Genomic DNA, 25,493 nt, shown 5'->3' with positions numbered 1-25,493 from the left:
TGCTCCCTATGGGCATCTATATGCTTTTGCCACCCATGACCCTTTCAGCAGTTTTCCTTGTTTGGATCACTTTTGGTAGGTATGACCACTGCAGACGGGAAACATCCAACAAGAGCAGCAGTTTTGTATACGTTCTGACATCTAGCCATTGAAATGAGGCCCTTGTCAAAGTCTCTTGCCCATTATTTCTGCTTTCAACCTATAGACATTAGGGGCAACATGTTCTCTTGCTGCTTAACATATCCCATCCACTTTCAGATACCATTGTAACAAGATAATCAATGTTATTAACTTTACCTGTCAGTGGTCAAAATGTTATTGGCTGATTAGTGTATACACACACACACACACACACACACACACACACACACGTCAGTGACTCAAATTACTGAAGCCAAAGCATCAGTGTGACAGCCAGGAAAATAATGTGACCCTGTCCAGAAACCCTTTGAACCCTCCCAGAGCATTGCAGCTGTGCCGCAAAATGCATTTTCCTCAGCCACTAACTGACAGGCCAGAAGGGGCAGAAGGATGTTGACTGGCTACATTAGCAGATGCCCAAAGCCTTGCCTCTTAGTACAAGCAGGAGAAGGAGACAGGAGAAGCCAAGATTAGAGGGGATTGGCCGCATCGGCGGCCTCGAAACTTTGTTCTGCCCAACCTAGGAAGGCAACACCTTTGGAAATCCACTGAAGCCGATGATCTGCACAACAAGCCAACCTCGTGAGAAGCTGGACACAGATTCCTCCATTGCGCCACAGGGACAGTGTGGCCTACCTCTGATCCAACCTACAGTAGAGGTTATCACAGAATAGACTATATCCACAAGAACATTTGTCGGTTAGTAAATGGCCACCCCCTTGTTGGGTCTAACGTTGCCTACACATGTTCAGGGGACACAACTACTACAACAAGTGACGCTCTGCCTAAAGGGGACCACCCTCTCTCTTTCATTGTAACTTGTTTTAGGACACTTTGCAAAGATACATTTACCCTTGTAGATTACAAAAACCTTCACTTGTCGATTGAATGCTCCGCTGTTGAATTAAAAAGGGCCCCACTGCTGGAAGACTTTGTGATAGATTTACTCTTTTCCAGGGGTTAAAAATGTTTTTTTTTTTTTTTTATTGCGGTTAGGCCCCTGTACTTATCTGCAGCCCTCTTACTCCAATGCAGAGGCATTTGGTTGTATTGACTAAATGTTGATGATTGCTTGCAGCACTATTCTCCACGCATTCAGTGCGCTTCAGGCATGGCCTCTGACAGTTAAAAGAACACGCACTGGTCCTTTTCATGTTGTATTTTTAAAGAAAAAGTACAGCCAAAACTTGTTTGGCTGTACTTCTCCTGTGGATCACAGGAGTGCAGTTCATTCTGCACTCCTGTGACTTGTTTTCAGCAGACAATGGTCTGAAGCCCAATGTCTGCTGATGTCACAGAGCCGGTCCAAGCTCAGACAAGAATGCAACAATGGAGTCGGGATCTGCCCACATGCCTGGACCAGCACCCGGCTCGGGCTCTCAGTGAGCTGCTAAAAGCCTGAGCCAAATGCCCCCTCCACAGCCCAGCGCTCCAGTGAGCACGGGGGGAGCAGAGAGCTGCTGACTAACAGTCAGCAGCTCTCTGTTACAGTCAGCAGCTCTCTGTTCAGGAAGCTGTGAGAGCCGAGCAATCTGCAGTGTTAGATCGCTTGGTTCTCAGTTTTCGAGGCGCCGGGGGATCATCCGATCATCCGGTAATGCAAGTATGATCCTTTAACAAAACAAAAAAACCCTATACATCTTTTTAAAATTGCTTGTACTTTTACTGTTGTATACCACTGTCGAGCCGGTTTATCCAATATTTCCTATAGGAATTATCTCTCCTTCAAAAGTGATAATAAACCCCTATTTAAGCCCACTGAAGTGACTAGTGATACACAATGATGAATGGAGTCCTTCTAATAAGCTGTACCTGTTTATATGCAGCCCTCTATTCTCCACAGCCTTCCAAAGTACACAGATCAGATGGTATTTTTATACCTTCCAGGAGATGGGGGTAGGAATCTGATGTTACACACTGCATAGCACAGAGTCGAGAGTAACCAGAGATCTGAGAAGAGGGAATGGACACAACACCCTCTACACAGCCTCACAGTCAGAAATGACTCCTATAGAGAGCAGACAGAATCCACACTAAGGCCTCATGCACACAGGGCATTTTACAGCTGCTTTTAGCCACATCAGACTTTTTTGTTTTTGCAGCTTATAAACGCCTATCCATGTTATTCTATGTATCCATGCACACACAGGCTTTTAGGAGCTGTAAGTGGCATAGGCGTTTTTCAAGCTGTAAAAAAAAAAAAAAAACAGGGCCAGCGAGTTCTGAGGACTGGCATTATAGCTGTAAAAACGTCTGACGCTGGTAAAAGCTGTTAAGCCTCGGTCTGGTATGGATTGTAAGGGTAACCCCCATGCCCAAAGAATTGGCATGGGGTTCCCCCCCAAAATCCATTTCAGACCCTTATTTGAGCATGCAGCCTGGCAGACCAGGAAATGGGGGGGGGGTGAGCGGAGGACCTGCTCCCTTGTAATGTCACCACCCAGGGCATGATGGGGTGGTGACATCACAAGAGGGCGGGGTCTCCGGATGACGTCACCGGGTGGCCCTGCCCCATGGCTATATAAGTAATGTCAAACGGTAGACCCAGCACTACAGCGAGAGAGAGCGTCGGGAGAACATTGGAGGAAGAACAGAGAGGAAGAACAGAGGGAGAAGACAGCAGAGAGAGGAGAACCCGCGGGAGAAGACATCAGCAGAGGGAGAAGAGACGCCGTACTGTTTTTATTTTTTTTTTTGGAGTTAATGGGTAGGGGTACAATGTACCCCATACTCATTCACATAGGGTGGGGGGGCGGGATTTGGGGGCCCCCTTGTTAGAGGGGGCTTTTAGATTCCGATAAGCCCCCAGCCTGCAGACCCCAACAACCACCGGCCAGGGTTGTTGGTAAGAGACCCTTGTCCTTGTGGGGACAAGGTACTTTGGGGTGGCACAGGCCCCACCTGCCCCAAAGCACCCACCCCCATGGCCTGGTATGGTCCGAGGGGGGGGGGCGCTCGATCGCCCCCCCCTTTCCTAGCCTGCCGGGCTGCATGCTCGGATAAGGGTCTGGTATGGATTTTGGGGGGAACCCCAAGCCAATTTTTTTGGCGTGAGGGTTCCCCTTAAAATCAATACTAGACCAAAGGGTCTGGTATGCTCATGGGGGGAAACCCCACACCAGTTTTTTTTTTTTCATTTTGGTGAGGGTTCCCCCTTCAAGATCCTCAGTGCACAAGCTGCACTGCAAGTCGGATCATCATGATCCAACTCGTGGTGCGATTTCTATTCAAATCACGGGGTTCTCATAGGAAACCATTAATTTTGAATAGAGGCAGAGAAACGCTGCTAAAAGCTAGCACAACTAAACGTGCATTAACGCCAAAGCGAAAAGCTACTAAAAGCACGTTTTTACAGCCGCCTTTTCCTAACATTGGTAGTGGCTTTGCAGCTCGTTTTTTTCTAACGTCCTGTGTGCATGAGGCGTAAATGCTATGGACTGAGGCAAACACACACTAAAATGAAAAATGAACAAAGCATATCCCATACTATATCACACACCATAATCCCACGTAATGCCACTGGTGTGTCTGTGTATTGTCACGTCCAGTTGCAGGGCAGGTCATCACTGGAATGGTAGGGAGATACAACCTTTCCAACAGCTCCTGCATGAGTATTTCTATATTCACATTTTAGGAAGGCAGTCAGCAATCACAGGTTAGCCAATTATTACATGATAGGATTGCTTTAATGATCTGAATGGTTCACATACTGGAAACACTTACAAAGCTTGTTCAGTAGGGCAAAGAACCAGTACAGTTACCTAAAAAAATCCATAGCAAATTGTTACTCTTTGTTTTTACTATGCCAAGTAGCAATCCTGGTAATGGCTAATGCCACGTACACACGACCGGACTCTCCGTCGGACATTCCGATCGTGTGTGGGCTTCATCGGACCTTTCTGTCGAAAAATCTGACGGACCTTAGAAATGGAACATGTTTCAAATCTTTCTGACGGACTCGATTCCTATCGAAAAAAACGATTCTGTAATTTCTTGGACCAAGGGAACTACTTCTCGCAAAGCCCAATGACAAATATCTAGGTACTACAAAACGTTTGGCAGCAATAAATAGAAGTCCTACTGCAGACCTTGAAACAGTTTCCAGCAACAACCAAGCCAAAACAGAAAAAAGAGGTAAATACATACACAAGTGCAGAAGGATCTTTACCTGGGGTGTCCATGAGACTGAAAACGGTACCGGTAAGTCAATACAGCAGTCTGGAGCTTTGTATGGATACTGAAACAAATGGCAGAAGTTGTACACATTACAAGAGAACAAGGCAGAATGAAGTGCATTTCATATTAAATTCAATACTAATTAGGAATTAGGTGGTTAGGAAAACTTGCACCTAATTTATATCTTTGCGCAAAGAGCCAAAAGCTCTGGAAGAAGTGATCTTGCTCAGAATTGGTTAACCGGGGAGGTACTAGACGGTGGAATTTTGGAATATTTAATAGGCATGTACGTTTTTTTTTTCACAGCAATAACAAAGGAGGTCTGGTACTTTAAAGCGGATCTCCAGAATAAGCAAATATTGTCCAAACACCAGATGCGAGTGTATTTTTACTTGAATCTTGGTATGCTTTGTGTATTTTTCAGTACTGTACAGTAACCCAGCATAAACGTTGCCTCCGTGCAGGAGATACCTGTATCAAGACCAGTCACCGCTGCGCTCTCTCCTTCAGCAGTGTGACTGGCCTTGTATCTGCCCCCGTCCTGTAGGGTGTTGACTTGTTGGGCCCCTTCCACCTTTCTGAACAGGCTAGGAGCATAACAGTGATAGTGTCACCACTGATTTACAAGCTAATTATTGGGTTTGCAAAGGCAAAGTGAATTTGTGGCTTCAGCTTTAAAGCCCAATTAAAGCTTCAACAATACTCATGCTCTCTAAGCAGCATTGTTGAAGTACTGTGAAGAGAGAGTGCTGGACTGCTGGAGACCCAGACCTATACTCCATGGTCCAGCTCTCCAATGTGCTGCAGACACAGCCTTAAGGCTACATTCGCATGGGCAACAAACGGCGGTGCAAATGACAATGGCAGGAATCTGCTGATTCTTGCAGCTGTTTTTTCCACCTGTGAGCGACTAGTTACAGCCACCAAGCCCTGAAAATTTCAATGACAAGTTGGCGGCACCTGCACCTATCTGTGGCTGTCCACAAAGCCAGCATTTACCTGATATGATTGCTGCTGGATGCACACAAACTGCGTCCAGCAGTTACAGCCTTGTCATTCGCACTGCTGCTAGTCACCCATGCAAATGTAGCTATATGCCCTGTACACACGATCAGACTTTCTGACAACAAAACCGTGGAATTTTGTTCGAAGGTTGTTGGCTCCAACTTGTCTTGCATACACACGGTCACACAAATATTGGCCAACAATTACGAATGTAGTGACCTACAAGACGTATGGCGATCCGATAAAAAGGAAGTTCAATAGTCATGTGATATCTCCATTACGAACGCTAATTTTATAAGACCGAGCGCTTCCGGCTCGTACTTGACTCTAAACATGCGTGAACTTTTGTGCGACGGACTTATGTACACACGATCGTAAAGTCCGACAACAAAGTTTTGATGGTGGAAAATTTGAGAACCTGCTAGCCAACATTTGTTGGCTGAAAGCCCGCCAACAAATGTTCGATGGAGCATACACACGGTCGGACTTTCAGCCAACAAGCTCACATCCAACATTTCCCGCCTGAAAATCCGATCGTGCGTACGCGGCATTACAGTTCTAAGCACATATACATAGTACAAATTAAAAAATAATGTAATATTCTTTACTTGAACTGTAATACCAGACTCTAATTGGTCTTTATGGACATCTATAATTAAGCTAAAAAAAATAAAAAAAGTAAGATAAAATCACAAGAATTACAAGAAAGCGTTCCCAGAATTACTTTCTGGCTTATTGCTTTAGATTGTTTAATTTTTGTAGCTGATGTATCAATTAAGTTGGACAAAATATTGTATTCTAAAGGCCTTGCATGAGGTTTCCAATTTCTCTATATTAGATCATTGTAATGTTCCTTGAACTAAATGAAAAGCAAATGCATACGAAATTAAATATAACCAAACTGAATGTAGATGTTTTTCTGGTGCCAAAATGTTAACCACCAGCACTGGAGCTCTTCATGAGTACGGTTTTCTGTAAAATTATTATTTAAGTCAACCCAAACCAGTGGCTCTTAACTATCTCATATAGTTCCAAACTCTTGACAAGTACTCAGCACTAAGCATCAGCATAAAATTGGAGACCTTCTCACTGAGATATAGTTATATTTTCAAGCTTATGACCACTTAAAATGTCTGAATGCCACTCCTCAACTGACAAAATTTGGGGAAATCTGCTCTAGACAGTGGTAATATAGAAATATGACCAAGCAATGCCATCTATAATGGCCTAGCAATGTTCCCATAGATTAACTTTATTTTGTTTGCTCATATCATTCAAATTCCGTGTATAAAAAAAAAAGGATATTTATGCATGAAATAACTGTTTTCTGTGCAGTCCTACTTTGTTTTTTTCTCTCAAATGGCATAAAAAACCCCCCAAAAAACACAACATACACTAGAGCTGCACGATTCTGGCTAAAATAAGAATCACAATTTTTTTGCTTAGAATAAAGATTGCAATTCTCTCACGATTCTTGTGATGTAACATCATCTTTCACATTAGACAAAAAAATTGGGCTAACTTTACTTTAATTTTTTTTTAATTCTTTGAAGTGTATTTTTTCCCAAAAAATTGCGTTTGAAAGAACGCTGCGCAAATACCATCTGACATAAAATATTGCAACAACCGTCATTTTACTCTTAGGGTCTCTGCTAAAAAAAAAAAATCTATATAAATGTTTTCGGGTTCTAAGTAATTTTCTAGCAAAAAATACTGATTTTAACTTGTAAGCAGCAAGTGTTAGAAAAAGGCTTAGTCTTTAACTGCTTAACCACTTCAATACCAGGCACTTTCTCCCCTTCCTGCCCGGAGATGAGGTGTGTCAGACTAACATGCCACACTAGCGATCGCCATGCTGCGCGCTGGCATGTTATCCTGCTGGACGTCATATGACGCCCAATCAGGATAACAGAACCACCACCCGGCTGTTAATCTGCTATAGTCGGGCGGGAAGTGGTTAAAGACCGCCCACCGCATATATACTGTGGCAGTGCTGTTCTATTGCACAAAACACCGTACCTGTACACTGTTTAATGCAATAGATACTGTGGGCGCGCGCAATCGCTGCACGGATAGGCAGAACGGGGATCTGCCTATGTAAACAAGGCAGTTCCCCATTCTGACAGGAGAGAACGTGGAGATCTTCTGTTCCTAGTAATCAGGAACAGCGATCTCTGTGTTCTTCCTGTCAGTACTTCCCCCACACAAGAAAGCACAAACAGGGAGCACAATTAACCCTTTGATCGCCCCTGATGTTAACCCCTTCCCTGCCAGTGTCATTTATACAGTGATCAGTGCATTTTTTTTAGCACTGATCACTGTTTTGGTGTCACTGGTCCTCAAAAGGTGTCACTTAGGGTCAGATTTGTCCGCCGCAATGTTGCAGTCCCACCAAAAATTGCTGATCGCTGCCATTACCAGTAAAAACAATTAAAAAATAAAAGTCCATACTTTATAGATGCTATAAATCTTGCGCAAACCAATCAATATATGCTTATTGGGATTTTTTTTTACCAAAAATTATGTAGAAGAATACATATTGGCATACATTTTTGAAGGAATTTGTTTTTTACATTTTTTTTTGGATGTATTATAGCAGAAAGTAAAAAAATCTAAATATAAAAAATATAGTTTTTGTTTCAAAATGGTCGGCCTTTTTTTTGTTTATAGTGCAAAAAATAAAAACCATAGAGTTGATCAAGTACCACCAAAAGAAATCTCCATTTGTGGGGAAAAAAAAGGACATAAATTTTATTTGGGTACAGCGTCGCACGCGTGCGCAATTGTCAGTTAAAGTAACGCAGTGCCGTATTGCAAAAAATGGCCTGGTCATTAAGGGGGTAAATCCTTCCAGGGCTGAAGTGGTTAAACTGACCAAAGTTCCTCCCTTTGATCGAAAAGAACGAAATGTTACAATGTTTCTCTTTATCTGCCAGCGCTGAGGAATGTTGACAAACATTTGCTGGCTTTTTTTTGGTTTTTTTTTCAGCTCTGAGCAGAGAACGCACTTGTTACATAGAATTGTGGAAATGCCGGATTAAGATCGTGAGGGGGGGTTGAATCGAGATCACGATTTTTTAACGATTAATTGTGCAGCTCTAACACACACACACAAAAGATGAAAAAAAGGAGACACATAGATGGCGCAAACAAGCCCTAATAAAACGCCTGGCTCAATTTGCAGTTAAAGGGAAAACTGCTTCTTTGTACTCACTGTAAAATCTTTTTTTTTTAAAGTCTTTGCGGGGCAGGACACAGACTTCATATGTATTTGGGTTATATTGCTGCCTATGTGTGGATCTGTACACTAGCACACAAAAAATAGTGACTAGCATGGTATAATGAGCAGCATGCCTCAATTTGCCCAAACAGTGCTGAAAGCAAGATGATAAACAAAGAGGGATGGGGCCGGTGTCCCTTTATAAACTTCCATGAATTTTAAAGCGAGTTTAAAACTCATTCATTGAGAGAAAATATTTAGAGACATTTGGGATGTCCAAAAGCAGTCAAATTGAGAGCTGTGCAACACAGCAAACAAAACGCTAACAAACTCAACTATAAAAACAGAAACAAACTGGGAAATGTCTGTAGCGGTTGTAGAAACAAAAAATGTAGTCAGTAGCTACAAATACCATAGCTGCTGACTTTTAGGCAACTTTCACAATGAAGCAGCAGCCACGTTAGCAATAGTTTTACCTGCGCTTAACAGTCCTTTTAGCGGTGCTTTTCGCCCGATAGCGGGGCACTTTTAACCCCCGCTAGCGGCCGAAAAAGGGTTAGTGCTTTGCAGGCTCTTCGGCAGCGCTGGCCATTGATTTCAATGGCAGGGGTGTTTTGGGAGCAGTGTATTCACCGCTCCTAAACCGCCCCAAAGATGCTGCTTGCAGGACTTTTTTTAACGTCCCGCAAGCACACCGCTCCAGTGTGAAAGCACTTGGGCTTTCACACTGCAGTGAGAAGAGAGGCGATTTACAGGTGCTTTTTTAGCGCTAAAACGCCTGTAAAGCGTCTCAGTGTCCAGGGATCCAGTGTGTTCCTCATCCGAGCCAGCTCTTTGTCTTTGGCTCCCAGCACCTACATGTTTACCTTGGGAAGCCAGCTGTGACTGCTTGCAGCTTCACAGCTGCTTCCCCCTGCACATGTACGAGCCACTCTGCACTTTATGAATGGGCATGCAACCTTCTAGGACCTGTTACATAGTTGGTGAGGTTGAAAAAAAAGACACCAGTCCACCCAGTTCAACCTATGATGTGTGAGTGTGTGTGTAGGCATTTATGTCAATAGTACATTGTATACCCCTGTATGTTGTGGTCCTTAAGGTGCCCATCTAATTGTTTTTTTAAACTATTGACACTCCCTGCCGATACCACTGCTTGTGGAAGAGAATTCCACATCCTTACCGCTTTGACAGTAAAGAATCCTCTACGCAGTTTAAGGTGAAACAGCTTCTCTTCCAATTTTAGTGAATGGCCACGTGTCTTTTTAAATTCCCTTTTACTGAATAGTTTTTTCCCTCTGCTAGGGTCACCAGTATGGTATTTGTACATTGATATCATATCCTAGTTCTAGCGTCTCCTCTCCAGAGAGAGAATAAGTTCAATACTTGAAGTCTCTCCCCATAGCTGAGGTCCTCCATTCCCTTAATTAGCTTTGTTGCCCTTCTCTGGACTCTCTCCAGTCCCAGCACATCCTTCTTGAGGACCGGTGCCCAGAACTCAGGATGTGGCCGGACCAGAGTCTTGTAGAGTGGGAGAATTAACATTTTATCTCTGGATTGAATTCCCTTTGTAAATGCATGCCAATATTCTATTGGCTTTGCTTGTAGCAGCTTGGCATTGCCCCATTTCTGAGACAGTCAACTATTAGGATCCCCAGGTCCATTTTCATCCTAGATTGTCCCAGAGGTTCTCCCCCTAGTGAGTAACTTGCATTTGTATTTTTGGCACCCAAATGCTTTACCTTACATTTTTCAACATCAAACCTCATGTGCCATGTAGTTGCCCACCCCATTATTTCGTTTAGGTCATCTTGCAAGGTTTCCACATCCTGCGTAGTAGTTATTGCCCCGCTTAACTTTGTATTGTCCGCAAATACTGAGATTGAGCTGTTTATCCTATCCTCTCGATCGTTTATGAGTAAATTACACAGGATTGGTCTGAGGACAGATCCTTGGGGGACCCCACTATCCACACAAGACCATTCAGAGTACTCAACATTTATCACCAACCTTTGGACTATAGTCCATGCCTACATACCTTAGTTTGTACAGTAAATGTTTGTGGGGAACTGTATTGAATGCCTTTGCAAAATCCAGATACACCACATCCACAGGCCTTCCTTTATCTAGATGGCAGCTCACTTCTTCATAGAAGGTTAATAGATTGGTCTGGCAAGAACAATTCTTCATGAAGACTTTCGGCTTCACTACTGGTTCCCTACTGCACATGCGCAAGTCGAGCTGCATGTACTGATTGGTCCCTGCTGTCTTCTGTGACGTGTGTACGGACATTGCATAGATCGCCGCACAATAGGCAGCGATTTTTCCCAGAAGTGGTTGAAGACATCTGGATTTGACAGGTATCTGCTCCACCCTCCCCCCTGAAAGGTGTCAAATGTGATACTGGAGGGGGGATCTAAACAGCGGAAGTTCCATTTCTGGGTGGATCTCCGCTTTAAGGACCCTCGGGTGTAAGCCAGGGGATACAGTAATCAAGTCTAAAATGTTAATTTTAATAACACTTCACAGAAAGCACCCTCATGGCTAACAGAAGACAGAATTAGAAATCGACTTGAGAAACCTAACACAAGTCACCAGGACCAGATGGCTAAAACTAAGGAAGGCACCACACCCAAAGAAGACTAATATAGGAACTCAAGCAGGGGATAATGTTCCAGGCTGTTGTTGTCAGTTCCCTAAGATGGAAAATAGCCAGTAAGTTTCGTAGAAGTAAATAAAAACGATTAAACAGACAGTAGAATTGCACTTGGCAGGGCTTAGCCATAAAGCAAAAAAGTTAGACCCCAGTAAACAAAGTGAAACACAGAAGAGGCATTTCTGTCTACGAAGAGTTATAGTGGGCATTTAGATGAGGAACAGAGGAGGGGCAAATAATGCTTTGTTCAACACGTCATCCAATCAGAAAACATCTTGTATTCACTAAAAAAAAAAAAAAAAAAAATACAAAAAGTTTGCTGAATGGCAGAGGTAAGGGAGAGAGCCCCTCCCTGTATTCCGTATACAGGCGTCTATTCGCTCCAGCAGCACCAGAAACAGGACAGCGCTGCCTGTATGTAGCACAGTCTACTACTGTGAGTTTCAGCATCCCTGTAACCAAGGTGGCCCATGTAATCAACTTGGACCAGTGTAACTATGCATATACCATACCTGTGGGATCCCTCTACTGGAAGCTGGAAATCACTGTAGTATGCATCATTACTCAAATGATCTACACTAGCTTTCAGGTCCTGTGCTGACCAGCTGCCCTCATCGTAAACACAGGAGGTCAGCCGCTCGGCACAAGGACCATTCAGAGAATGCTTTGCATTTGCTCAATGAATGCAAAACATTCTCTATAGGACACGGTGGAGAGTTGGGGTGGTGACATCACACTCTCCATCTTGTTCATTTAGAGAATGCTTTGTATGCATTAAGAAAATGCAAAGCAAAGCCTTTTCTGAATAGCGTCAGAGCTAAGACGTCCTACAAGAGCTGCAGTTTTGGAGATGCTCTGACCCATTATTCTAGTCATTGCAATTTGGCCCTTTCCAGAGTTGCTTGAATCCTTATGCTTGCCCATTTTTCATGCTTTCAACACGACAACTTCATGGACAACATGCTGCCTAACATATCCCACAGACTTTCAGGTTGCATTGCAACAAGATAACCAATGTTGTTCACTTTACCTATCAGCGGTCATAATATTAAGCCTGATCGGTGGATGGATGTAACTATGTAAAAAATGCCATATCTGGAATTACTCTTTAAAATCCTATGAGAATCCTGCTTAGATAAACAATGTCATGTTCACTGTACATCAGTCAGAAGACAGCACAACTGTATACGTTATTCCTCACTACCTATTCAGTAGTATTTTTTTGCCTTTTTAATCCTTACCTATATAGTCCTATTATGGTATGTGCCTTTTCAGGAGAATCAATACGCATTCTAAGCTTTTATGAAGAAACTAAACATTAAAAAATAAATAACACTGCCTTTGAGCAAATAAATCTTAATCTCTAACCTTGGAGCCAGTTCATTGCAGTTAAAACAGATTTTACATAAACCACAAAATAAGCCTATAGCAGTTGAGAAATAAGATCCCTGACCTTAATACTAGGCCATCACAAGACCAGATTATTTTACACGTGACTCATGTGTATAGCTTCAATAGACACCGATATGGGCTATTGTTTCTGCATACTAAATGAATGTGTTCTTATCCCTTCACACCAACCGTAGGATTACACTCCCACCACCACAAATATTCTTTGCCCCCGTTTTCATTTATCTTCTCCTGGGCAAAGATAAAAGCTGAAAAATTGAACTACTTAGCTTTGTGAGCTTAGGGAAGTCTGAATGGCTGCAGGCAAGAAAGGGTATTATTAAAAAGTCACAAACAGTTCAGAAAACCTAGGTTTAAATAATGAGAGCCTCTCTGTTAATGCGGGTGCGTTAACTTCCTCACTTAATGTACCAGCTGCTATTTTATATACGTCGGTAAGAACTAAACAAAATAAGCCGTTAAAAAACGCCGCTTACTTTATAACTGGATTTTGGCTGTGATGGGGATGTTGCATCTAACAGTAAAAACAAGCAAGATTAGATTAACGAAAGGATTAAAAAAAAAAAAAAAAAAATTGCGTTTGTAGTCTATCGCGGGGGAAAGCACAGGCTTTGCTTCACCAACTTAATGATGTAGGGTAAAATTAGAGAGATACCTTCCAAGGAAGAAGGCACATAGTAATCACCTTTATAGCATTGCTTAACAGACTAGTAACTGAAACAGTCATTTCGCCAACTGTGAAATGGCTTTAAAAGAAAACAATTCTTCAGACAATTTACTTAATAACTTAAGCTCTAAGAACTTACAGTAGTCTTTACTAACGACGGTACAGATTCATTAAAATAACCACTTTTATATGTATGAAATTAGCGCAGCATTGACGGAGGCTCTTATTGCTTGCGTGAAATTCAAGCACAAAAGATTAATACTTTAGGCATGGAGGTTTTAATTATCCGATATCAAATATACACACACACACAAAAGAGCTGCTTTGTTGGACTTAAACGGACAGAAAACAAACATTCAGTTAAAAGTGAATTAACTGTAATGCCAATTCTAATATATATTTTTTTTAATTCACTCTTCTGAACCTTTACAGATTTATTACGCTATAAAACAAATATATTTCCTTATTGCTTTTGCTTTATTTTTTGATCTGTCTTGTACAAGCCTTGTTTTTATATTTTATTTTCCATAGTCATGTTTCATGACTTTTTAATAGCATTGCTGTAAATAGAATACGTATATGAGCACTGTGATGCAGCCATCCTTAGAACCTTTGTACGGTTATGCTGTATTAACGCACATTATACGGCGCGTGAAATTATGTTGTATTAGTGTGGCCATTTATATAGGCCGCTTAATGCACCAAAAGAGGTTTATGTACTATTTTTTGTAACACAACATACTGCAATCCACGGTAGTGTGTTACTATGCATTGTAGTATGCTGCAATGCACATCCATTGGCAAGGTGCTTGGGGGTGCCATTCAGGCACACCAACACGGGCTGCATGTTACCATAGAGTACACATTAGCACAGCACAATGGTTTGAATAGGCCCTTAAAGTGAACCTTTTCTTTGTCGATGCTGGTTCAGATAAAGCGGAACTTCATCCTAACAGGGAAGTTCCGCTTTATACCCTGCTTCCCTACTCCTCTTCTAAATTTTGACACTTTTTTTTTGGGGGGGGGCGCATGTACCTGGTTTTGACAGGTACTCACTCTCACTTGTGGTCACTCTCACCTGCGCTGCAGCAATCTACCGGAAGTTTTCCCCCCTGCCCGCAACCTTCTGGGATACATCACAGGTCCCAGAAGGCTGTAGGACCATTCAAAGTGTAATGTGGCTTGTGCACGCACAGTGGGCAGCTGGCTGTGATGTCGCAAGGAGTCACAGCCAGCTACCCACAGTAAACATGCCGGCGCCACCCGAAGGCCAGAGAAGTAACAGTTCGGGTGAACACAGGGCTGGACCTTTTATTAAAAGTCAGCATCTACAGCATTTGTAGCTGCTGACTTTTTATTTTTTTGTAAAAAGGCTAAAGAACAGCTTTAAATTCCCTCCCCAGAAGCTCATACTCCTCTTTCCTCAGTCCTGTGGCATTACATTCAGCTGCTGGAAGCAAAATACCTATCATGTGACTCACTCCCTCTCTCACGTGACAATGCTAGGTGCCTTCCGATTTGCCCATCACTATCACCTTGTTCCATAACCCTGTGTGAGCTCCAACATGTTGGTTTGGTCAGGACCCAGCAGTTAAGCAAAGCGATAGGTGAACACTTTTCTTCTCCCTGCTTTGGTAACATTTTGCTTTAGGGACGTTTCTCCTGAAAGAAACATGGGACATTGCCATTGTTGAGTTCTCATTCTGAAAAAGCTAATTACCGTACTGGCTTCAATTAGAATCACTAACCTGATCCGTTTGACCTTACTCTTATCTTCCTGCTAGATATATACCAATCAACCATAATATTATAACCACCTACCATAACCTGTCGCGGCATTAAGTACACTGGACCTCTAAAAAGGTATGCTGTGGTATCTGGCACCAAGCAATTAGTAGCGGATCCTTTAAGTCCTGTACGTGGCAAGGTAAGGCCTCCTCAAACTCATTGTTGTGTTCCTCAAACCATTCTTGAATTCATCAGAACAAAACCACCTTCTTCCATTGCTCCATGGTCCAGCTTTGATGCTCACATACCCATGGTCAGCATGGCACCCTGACTAGTCTGTGGCTATGCAGCTCCATACAAAACAACAAACTGCAATGCAATGTGTGCTCTGACACCTATCCGAACCAGCATTAACTTTTCAGCAATTTGAGCTACAGTAACCTTCCTTTCCCATGTGCATCAATGAGTCTTGTCCACCCATGACCTTGTCTCTAGTTTGCTAGTTTTCCTTCCTTGAAACACTGTAGACTGGGAACATCCCACAACAGTTGCAGTTTTTGAACTCCTCTGACTAAGCCATCTACCCAATGCAATTTGGCCCTTGTCAAAGGAGCTCAAATTCTTAAACTTGCCCATTTTTTCTGCATTCAACACATCAACTTCAAGTACAACATGTTCACTTCCTGCCCAATATACGACTGTCAGGTGTCATTGTAACTACCTATCAGTGGCCATAATGTTATGCCTGATCGATATAGATATATATATACATATATGCGCACACACACACACACACATACATACATACATACATACATATATATATATATTTATATTATACACACACACATATACACAGTGGATATAAAAAGTCTACACACCCCTGTTAAAATGTCAGGTTTCTGGGAGGTAAAAAAAAAATGAGATAAAGATAAATAATTTCAGAACTTTTTCTATCTTTAATGTGACCTATAAACTGTACAACTCAATTGAAAAACAAACTGAAATCTTTTAGGGAGGGGAAGTAAAAAATAAAAAGCTAAAATAATGTGGTTGCATAAGTGTGCACACCCTCTTATAACTGGGGTTGTAGCTATGTACAGAATAAAGCAATCACATTCAAACTGATGTTAAATAGGAGTCAGTACACACCTGCCATAATTTAGAGTGCCTCTGATTAACCCCAAATAAAGCTCAGCTGTTCTAGTAGGTCTTTCCTGACTTTTTCTTAGGTCGCATCTACAGCAAAAGCTATGGTCCGCAGAAAGCTTCCAAAGCATTAGAGGGGTCTCCTTGTTAAAAGGTATCAGTCAGGAGAAGGGTACAAAAAGAATTTTCAAGGCATTAGATATACCATGGAACACAGTGAAGTCAGTCATCATCAAGTGGAGAAAATATGCACAACAGTGACGTTACTAAGAACTGAACGTCCCCCCAAAATTGATGAAAAGACGACAAGAAAACTGGTCAGGGAGGCTGCCAAGAGGCCTACAGCAACATTAAAGGAGCTGCAGGAATATCTGGCAAGTATTGGTTGTGTGGCACATGTGACAACAGTCTCCCATATTCTTCATATGTCTGGGCTATAGGGTAGAGTGGCAAGACGGAAGCCTTTTCTTACCAAGAAAAACATCCAAGCCTGGCTAAATTTTGCAAAAACACATCTGAAGTCTCCCAAAAGCATGTGGGAAAATATGTTATGGTATGTTATGATCTGATGAAACCAAGGTTGAACTTTTTTGTTTGTCGCAAAAACAACACTGCACATCACCAAAAGAACACCATACCCACAGTGAAGCATGGTGGTGGTAGCATCATGCTTTGGGGCTGTTTTTCTTCAACTGGAACAGGGGCCTTAGTCAAGGTAGAGGGAATTATGACCAGCTCCAAATACCAGTCAATATTGGCACAAAACCTACAGGCTTCTGCTAGAAAGCTGAACATGAAGGGGAACTTCACCTTTCAGCATTAGAACAACCCAAAACCTACATCCAAATCAACAAAGGCATGGCTTCACCAGAAGATTAAAGTTTTGGAATGGCCCAGCCAGAGCCCAGACCTGAATCCAATTGAAAATTTGTGGTGATCTGAAGAGGGCTGTGCACAAGAGACGCCCTTACAATCTGACAGATTTGGAATGTTTTTGCAAAGAAGAGTAGGCAAATATTGCCAAGTCAAGATGTGCCATGTTGATAGAGTCATACCCAAAAAGACTGAGTGCTGTAATAAAATCAAAAGGTGCTTCAACAAAGTATTATGCCCCGTACACATGGTCGGATTTTCCGACGGAAAATGTGTGATAGGACCTTGTTATGGGAAATTCCGACCGTGTGTAGGCTCCATCACACATTTTCCATTGGATTTTCCGACACACAAATATGAGAGCAGGCTATAAAATTTTCCGACAACAAAATCCGTTGTAGGAATTTCCGATCGTGTGTACACAAATCCGACGCACAAAGTGCCACGCATGCTCAGAATAAATAAAGAGATGAAAGCTATTGGCTACTGCCCCGTTTATAGTCCCGACGTACGTGTTTTACGTCACCGTGTTCAGAATGATCGGATTTTCCGACAACTTTGTGTGACCGTGTGTATGCAAGGCAAGTTTGAGCCAACATCCGTCGGAAAAAATCCATGGATTTTGTTGTCGGAATGTCCGATCAATGTCCGACCACGTGTACGGGGCATTAGTGTAAGGGTGTGCACACTTATGCAACCATATTATTTTAGTGTTTTATTTTTACTTCCCTCCACCTAAAAGATTTCAGTTTGTTGTTCAAATGAGTTGTACAGTTTATAGGGTCACAATAAAAAGGTGGAAAAAAAAGTCTGAAATAATTTATCTTTGTCTCATTTTTTACATCACAGAAACCTGACATTTTAACAGGGGTGTGTAGACTTTTTATATCCACTGTATACACACACACACAAACACACACACTGTGGGGGTTATTCACTAAGGGAAAATCCACTTTGCACTGAAAGTGCACTTGGAAGTAAAGCCGCTGTAGAACCGAGGGGGACATGCAAGGAAAATAAAAAACACGATTGGATGATAAAATCAGCAGAGCCTCCCTCATTTCAGATCTACCCCTTAGATTTAGAGCGACTGCACTTCCAAGTGCACTTGCAGTGCAAAGTGGATTTGCCTTTCGTAAATAACCCCCAGTATCTCACAAAAGTGAGTACACCACTCGCATTTTTGTAAATATTTTATTACATCTTTACGTGTGACAACACTGAAAAAATTACACTTTGCTACAATGTAAAGTAGTTAGTATACAGCTTCTAAAACATTGTAAATTTGCTGTCCCTTCAAAATAACTCACACAGCCATTAATGTCTAAACCACTGGCAACAAAAATGAGTACACCCCTAAGTGAAAATGTCCAAATTTGGCCCAAAGTGTCAATATTTTGTGTGGCCACCATTATTTTCCAGCACTGCCTTAACCCTCTTGGGCATAGAGTTCACCAGAGCATCACAGGTTGCCACTGGAGTCCTCTTCCACTCCTCCATGATGACATCATGGAGCTTGTGGATGTTAGAGACCTTGCGCTGCTCCACCTTCCATTTGAGGATGCCCCACAGATGCTTAAAGTAGATGTAAACCCAATGTCATCCTTTCTAAACTACTGCCATAGGGGTTATCTATAAGGATATACATGCCTCCTGCATGTATCTTATATATATATATATTAGACCCCAAAAACTGCATATTCTGTGGGTGGGTCTGTTGTCTGGAGCTCGGTGGGTAGACTCCCCGCCCACCTCTACACTCCTTGTCAATATGCATTTTCTCCTGTGTATTTCTAACACTGAACTTCTGCTATGATCTCTAACATCCAGCGAAAAGACAGGAAAGTAACCACATGACTTCAGCATGCCAAATCATGCTGAGGTGTGGAACAGCCAATCCTTGCAGAGCTACTGAAGAAAGGAGTGGGGGAGGGAATTAAAAAATAAAGCATGTCTTAGGCTAGTGCACAAGATATGTAAATCACCTGTCACTCACAGCAAGGGGGAGGATTTGACAAAGTTTTTCTCAGTTTGTCAAGATTTATCTCACTGAACAATAAAAGAGGATTGCTCAGAGATGGATTAACTATGTGTGGCAAGACTGGGCTCAAATGATAGGAAATCTTATACTCTACAGTATGATAAAAAAAAAAAAAAAAAAAATCGGGTTTACATCCACTTTAATAGGGTTTAGGTCTGGAGACATGCTTGGCCAGTCCATCACCTTTACCCTTAGCTTCTTTAGCAAGGCAGTGGTCGTCTTGGAGGTGTGTTTGGGTTCATTATGTTGGAATATTGCCCTGCGGCCCAGTCTCTGAGCTGCTTCAGTATGTCACAGTACATGTTGGCATTCATGGTTCCCTCAATGAATTGTAGCTCCCCAGTGCTGGCAGCACTCATGCAGCCCCAGACCATGACACTCCCACCACCATTTTTGACTGTAGGCAAGACACACTTATCTTTCTACTCCTCACCTGGCTGCTACCACACATGCTTGACACCATCTGAACCAAATACGTTTATCTTGGACTCATCAGACCACAGGACATGGTTCCAGTAATTCATGTCCTTAGTCTGCTTGTCTTCAGCAAACTGTTTGCAGGCTTTCTTGTGCATCATCTTTAGAAGAGGCCTTCTTCTGGGATGACAGCCATGCAGACCAATTTGATGCAGTGTGCGGCGTATGGTCTGAGTACTGACAGGCTGACCCCCCCACCCCTTCAACCTCTGCAGCAATGCCGGTGTTCTGCCGAGAAAGTTCCCCTTGGCGGATAAGGACCCCACTGTACTGCGCAGGTGCAGCGCTTGCGCAGTACGAGCCGGCGGAAATAGTCGAAGCCGAATAGTTGTAAATCAGCTGTACACGGCGCCTGTAAGAGGGCCGCTCGCCACGCTTGGGGCAGGGCCTCGCTTGGCACTTTTTTATTCTACCTCTAGGTCCACTTGGATGGTGGAGCTTGAACCTGGACCCGGGGCGCAGGCGCCGTGTACAGCTGACTGAAGGTTTTCAGCTTCGGCTATTTTCGGCGGCTCCTTAGTCGTTCGTACTGCGCAAGCTCTGCGCAGTACAGGGGGGGTTCTTATCCGCCGGGGGAACTTTCTCGGCAAGACACCGGCAGCATTCGTAGGTTTATTTCCCAAAGACAACCTCTAGATACGGCGCTGAGCACATGCACTCAACCTCTTTGGTCGACCATGGCGAGGCCTGTTCTGAGTGGAACCTGTCCTGTTAAACTGCTGTATGGTCTTGGCCACCGTGCTGCAGCTCAGTTCCAGGGTCTTGGCAATCTTCTTATAGCCTAGGCCATCTTTATGTAGAGCAACAATTCTTTTTTATAAATCCTCATCTTTGCCATGAGGTGCCACGTTGAACTTCCAGTGACCAGTATAAGAGAGTGAGAGCGATAACACCAAATTTAACACACCTGCTCCCCATTCACACCTGAGACCTTGTAACACTAACGAGTCACAAGACACCAGGGAGGGAAAATGGCTAATTGGGCCCAATTTGGACATTTTCACTCAGGGGTGTACTCACTTTTGTTGCCAGCGGTTTAGACATTAATGGCTGTGTTGAGTTATTTTGAAGGGACAGCAAATTTACACTGTTATACAAGCCATACACTCACTACCTTACACTGTAACAAAGTGTCATTTCTTCAGTGTTGTCAAATGAAAAGATATAATAAAATATTTACAAAAACATGAGGCGTGTACTCACTTTTGTGAGATACTGTGTGTGTGTGTGTTTGTGTGTGTGTAACATTAGGGGTCTGTTTAGAACCCTGATGTCTCCCCAAAGCCCTCCTAACCACCCCACCCAAAAAAAAAAGTTCTTTAAAAAAATTGTGCCTGTTAAGAAAATAAATAAATAAAATTGCAAAAAAGAAGAAAAATATAGGAAGGGCCCTTTCACACGGGCTGTCCGATCAGGTCCACCTGTCAGTTTATCAGGCGGATCTGAAGACCCTCCAACCCCCCCCCTCACTAACGAGTGGGGGATGTCAGCAGTGGCATGTTCGTTGACATCCGCCGCCATCCGATCCGCAAAATACAGGTGGATGGTGGTCCTATTTTCCATTCATCTGGCGGATCGGATCTGATGAAAACGGACAGGCAGTCCGTTTTCACCCTAATTCCCCATAGGGGACAGCGGGACTGTATCCATCTCCTCTCTGCACAGTGAGCCGAGATGGACCTGTCATCTGCCTGCTCAGTGGAGATCAGCTGAGCAAGCGGATTCCATTCCACCGAGGCGCCTGTGTAAAAGGGGACTATGGGTAGATTTAGACTTGTGTCTAAATCTCCCTTGCCTCTGAAGCCCGATACGTGTTCGGATCACACTCCAGAGGCTACTGACAAGCTGTGAGAAAGTGATGCAACGTCTCTTAATCACCGGTTTTAACCCCCTTTTTGGCGACAAATGCACTGCAAGCGCATGCATTGCACACAGTTGTGGGACGTTCGCAGTGCTTCCCTATTGACCTGAATGTGTAGCGTCCGGAAGGAGGCATCACTACATGACTGGTCAACTTTGCCGCGGACATGAAGCATGTAAACTCCTATATATATATATTAATAATAATAATAATAATAATTAAAATGCCATAAATCTTTCCCCTATTTTGTAGACGCTATAACTTTTGCGCAAATCAATCAATATACGCTTATTGCAATTTTTTTTTACCAAAAATATGTAGAAGAAGAATACATATCGGCCTAAAGTGAGGAAAAAAAGTTTTTTTGAAAAAGAAATAGTGATAATTAATATAGAAAAAAGTAAAAGATAGTGTTTTTTTCAAAACTTTCGCTCTTTTGTTTATAGTGTAAAAAAATTAAAACCACAGAGGTGATAAAATACCACCAAAAGAAAAATCTATTTGTGGGAAAAAAAGACGTTAATTTTGTTTGGGTACATCGTCGCACGAGCGCGCAATTGTCAGTTAAATCGACGCAGTGCCGTATGGCATGGTCAAGGTTGCCTACCCTTGGTTTACATGATACGATTTGCATATAATACTCTTGAATTCATTTTATTGCACAAAAAGTGTTATTATTGTAGTTATTTAAAAATATTGTAGTGCATATTAAATTTTATAGCACATTTTTTGTCTCACAACACCTTGGCACTTCCATATAAGAGCACAGGGCTTCCCACACTCAATGTTGTTACAAAGTATTTAAAACATTGCAACAAAATAAATACACAGATGCAAATAACTACAATAGTAACACTTTATTGAACTCCTACAAGAAAAAGAAAAAAACAAATAGTTTCCCCTTGCACAGCGCTGTCATCCCGTTGAATACCTACAGCCAGGCAGTGTTTAGCTACACAGGGATGCACAGGTGTTCTGTGCAACCCCATGCAGGCCATCACAGCAGCAGCTGCACGGGAATGTGCAGGTGTTCTGTGCATTCCTGTGCAGGCAGTCCCATCCATATCAATTGGGATGCAGCAGCTGCATGGAGCCACTGTTCCCAACTTGACTTTCATGTGGGTGTATGTCCCTGAACTCACACTGTCTGTGTTTGGGGCCATGCACCTACAAATGCATGGATGTCAGACCTGTCCTTGCAGCTGCTCCGTCCAAACTGACATGAATAGGACTGCCTGCATAGGGATGCACAGAACACGTGTGCAGGTAAACACAGCACCCCCCCACCTCCATGGGCGAACGCTTTAGTACACCCCAAGTGAATGAGGCTTTAGTAGGAATTTAGCAAGAGTTTTGTAAATTATGCTGTGTTTATGTGTGTAAATAAGGATTTTAGTGTGTTTTTTAGTGAAAAAAGCTTGATAAAGTTTGATAAACATTTGCATAAATATTGTGTGGCCTTAAAAATTCAGTAGAACCTTCCTTTTATTCTACTGGTCATGTGCTTTCAGAAAATATATGTTTTGGGGGTCTTTTGCAAATTCTGAAAGCTGTAAGGGTAAAATGAAAACCTTCAGATTTTTTTGAGAAAATTTGGTTATTTAGATCTTTTGCATACATTCGATTTTCACCATTGCGGTGTTTTTATATGCTAATATTAATTTGTGTATTTTCAGCAAAAACATTACTTTGATAAACATTTGCACAAAGATCATGGGGCCTTACACATTAGTAGCACCTTCTTTTTATTCTACAGGTCATGTACTTTCTGAAAATATGTGGTGTTTGTGGGATCTTTTACAAACTCTGAAGGCTGTATGGAAATAATAAGAACGGACTGCATTCCTCCATCAGCAGCAGCGTGGAGGTAAGCAAGATGAGCGCACAAACTCCAGCCAGCAGATCTCCCCATAGCCACAACTCAAACTCCTCCACTCCTGTCTGGCAGCCCAGAAAAGTCCAGATTTAAAATGGACACACAAAACAGACAACATGACTGAGCTATAATGCAGAATCTGGAGAGGATACATGAGAATTGTCTGACTCTATTGATGAGTTTCCAACAGCTAACCAGCCAGTCTTAGACACAGTAACGATAGACATTCTGATTTCACGGAGAAGCTCATTACAGGCTGACATGGTCTCTTGCATGCACAAATTTAACAAGGAACTGGGGGAGGTGGAAGCTAGTGTGGAACAAGTGGAACACAAAAATTGGGGGAATTTGCTTCCACCATTAACGATTTGGTAGATGCCTCGGAGAAAAAAGATGAGGAGATGGAGTAGGTCAAAGCCAAAATAGCAGACATTGAGGACAGATACAGAAGGAATAACCTGAAAATTAGAGGGATCTCTGAATCAGTTCCACAGGCAGACCTGTCCTCCTTTGTCACCACCATGTTTAAAGTAATACTCCCAGACGCCTCAGACTTGGATGTTACAGCGGACAGAGTTCATCTCCCGAAGCCATCCCACCTCCAAGACCAAGTACCTAGAGATGTAATTTTACGTTTGCAATTCTTCCACTTCAAAGAGAAACTTATGGCGGCAATGCGTAAAAAAGATCACATTCATTCCCAATACATGCAGCTGCAATTCTATGCGGATCTATCCCAATATACTCTGTCAAAAAGGAGGAACCTCAACACTATCACAAAAGCATTGAGTGACAGCTAAAAACTCTAAGTGTCACAACTAAATCTGGTAAAGTGTAGAAATTGTCCATTGTAACACCTGTTTGGTGGAGGACGAACACTGGCTCTTTACACCCCCATTTAACCTGAGTTGCGGATGCTGCATATGGGTTTCAACAACCCCTTTTTGTTCTTTGGTTCTTAGAAATACATGACCAACATGTCACCTGCATATTATGACTGTCCTCGTTTCTTTTGTTTTACCCTTTTTAAACACAGTCACGCTGTAAAACAACTACAAATACTTGAGATTTCTCTCACAGCTTTTCACAAACTCGACGATGGAAACCAGGCCTTATCCGGAATCGACCACTAGAGGGTGTACATCTTCCACAGTGAGTAAAGACAAACAAACAATCTACTTCTTCAAACAACATACTTTAATACCCAAATATGACTTTCCTATATATTAATTCCAATGGCCTCACCCACCCTGTAAAACGCAGGTCCCTATGACAAGCACTACGCTTTAAATGTGACGTCCTGTGTACACAGGAGACACACTTCTGCAATGCACCTCCTAAATGTTCACACAAGAACTTCCCTCACATATTCACAGCAAATGCAGACTCTAAAAAGAGGGGTGTCATGACAGCCATTAAAGACACAGTGTCTTTCACTCTCCGCAAGGAGGTTAAGGCTCCTCTGGGCAGATACCCAATACTGGCTTGTGACAGTCATTCCAAGACCCTAATATTGGTGAATGTATGTGCTCTCAACGCACACCAAATATGTTTTTTTCAATAAACCGATGAAGACTATACAAGCATCAACAAGGAGGTCTACTCATTTGCGGAAACTTCAATATCATTCCTAATCCAGCTATGCACTCCTCCTCCTACCATGGTAGATATGTCGCCTCTCTTTAATGCTCTATTCAATCACATGACCTTTTTGATGCATGGCGCTGCTTACATGCTAGTGAGAGGGATTTCACCTTTTTCTCTAATCCTCATTGCTCCTATAGTTGGATAGACTTGTTCCTGCTGGACAAATGGATGCTAGAAAAAACAATGACCACGTCTATTAACACCATTACATGGTCAGACCACGCCTTTATTTTGTTAACAATTAATGACTTTTGCAACAGATACCAAATCTGAATTAGAAGGGCATCTGAAAATTTTTTTATGAAAATAAATGTTACTTCAGTAAATGAACGCTTTACATTGTGGAATGCCCATGAGGCGTATATAAGAGGTTTTTTCATCAAATTGGGAGCTAGGGCGAAGAGGCAGCGGCAGAAACAAATAAATGACCTTTTAGAAAAAATAGCATAGGTACACAAAACAAAAACAAATCTTCTCCTGCGCTTTCCGAAGAGTTGTTTAACCTCCGCCGGGATCTATGAGCTTTACTGTTAGATAGCTTTGAGAAAGCGAATAGGAGGTTCAAAATG

The 25,493-nt window shown here is 42.5% G+C and overlaps 1 protein-coding gene across 3 annotated transcripts in view; it reads right to left on the bottom strand.

The window, feature by feature from the left end:
* Positions 1 to 25,493, bottom strand: part of FANCL (FA complementation group L) — a 235,619-nt gene that overhangs the window by 90,491 nt on the left and 119,635 nt on the right. For 2 of the 3 annotated variants that reach the window (XR_012243984.1, XM_073628116.1), the window contains exon 7: positions 4,310 to 4,378. The exons of the other annotated variant lie outside the window; for it this stretch is intronic. Coding sequence is in view for 1 of the 2 variants with exons in the window: in XM_073628116.1 (XP_073484217.1) it covers positions 4,310 to 4,378 (69 nt within the window). In the remaining variant the exon portion in view is untranslated. The remainder of the gene's footprint in view (positions 1 to 4,309; positions 4,379 to 25,493) is intronic. 3 annotated transcript variants of the gene reach the window in all.

The sequence above is a fragment of the Aquarana catesbeiana genome, linkage group LG04 (assembly GCF_042186555.1).
Source record: "Aquarana catesbeiana isolate 2022-GZ linkage group LG04, ASM4218655v1, whole genome shotgun sequence".
NCBI classification, from domain to species: Eukaryota; Metazoa; Chordata; class Amphibia; order Anura; family Ranidae; genus Aquarana; species Aquarana catesbeiana.
Note: the sequence above shows the minus strand (reverse complement) of the source record. Positions and strands in the feature narration are given on the sequence as shown.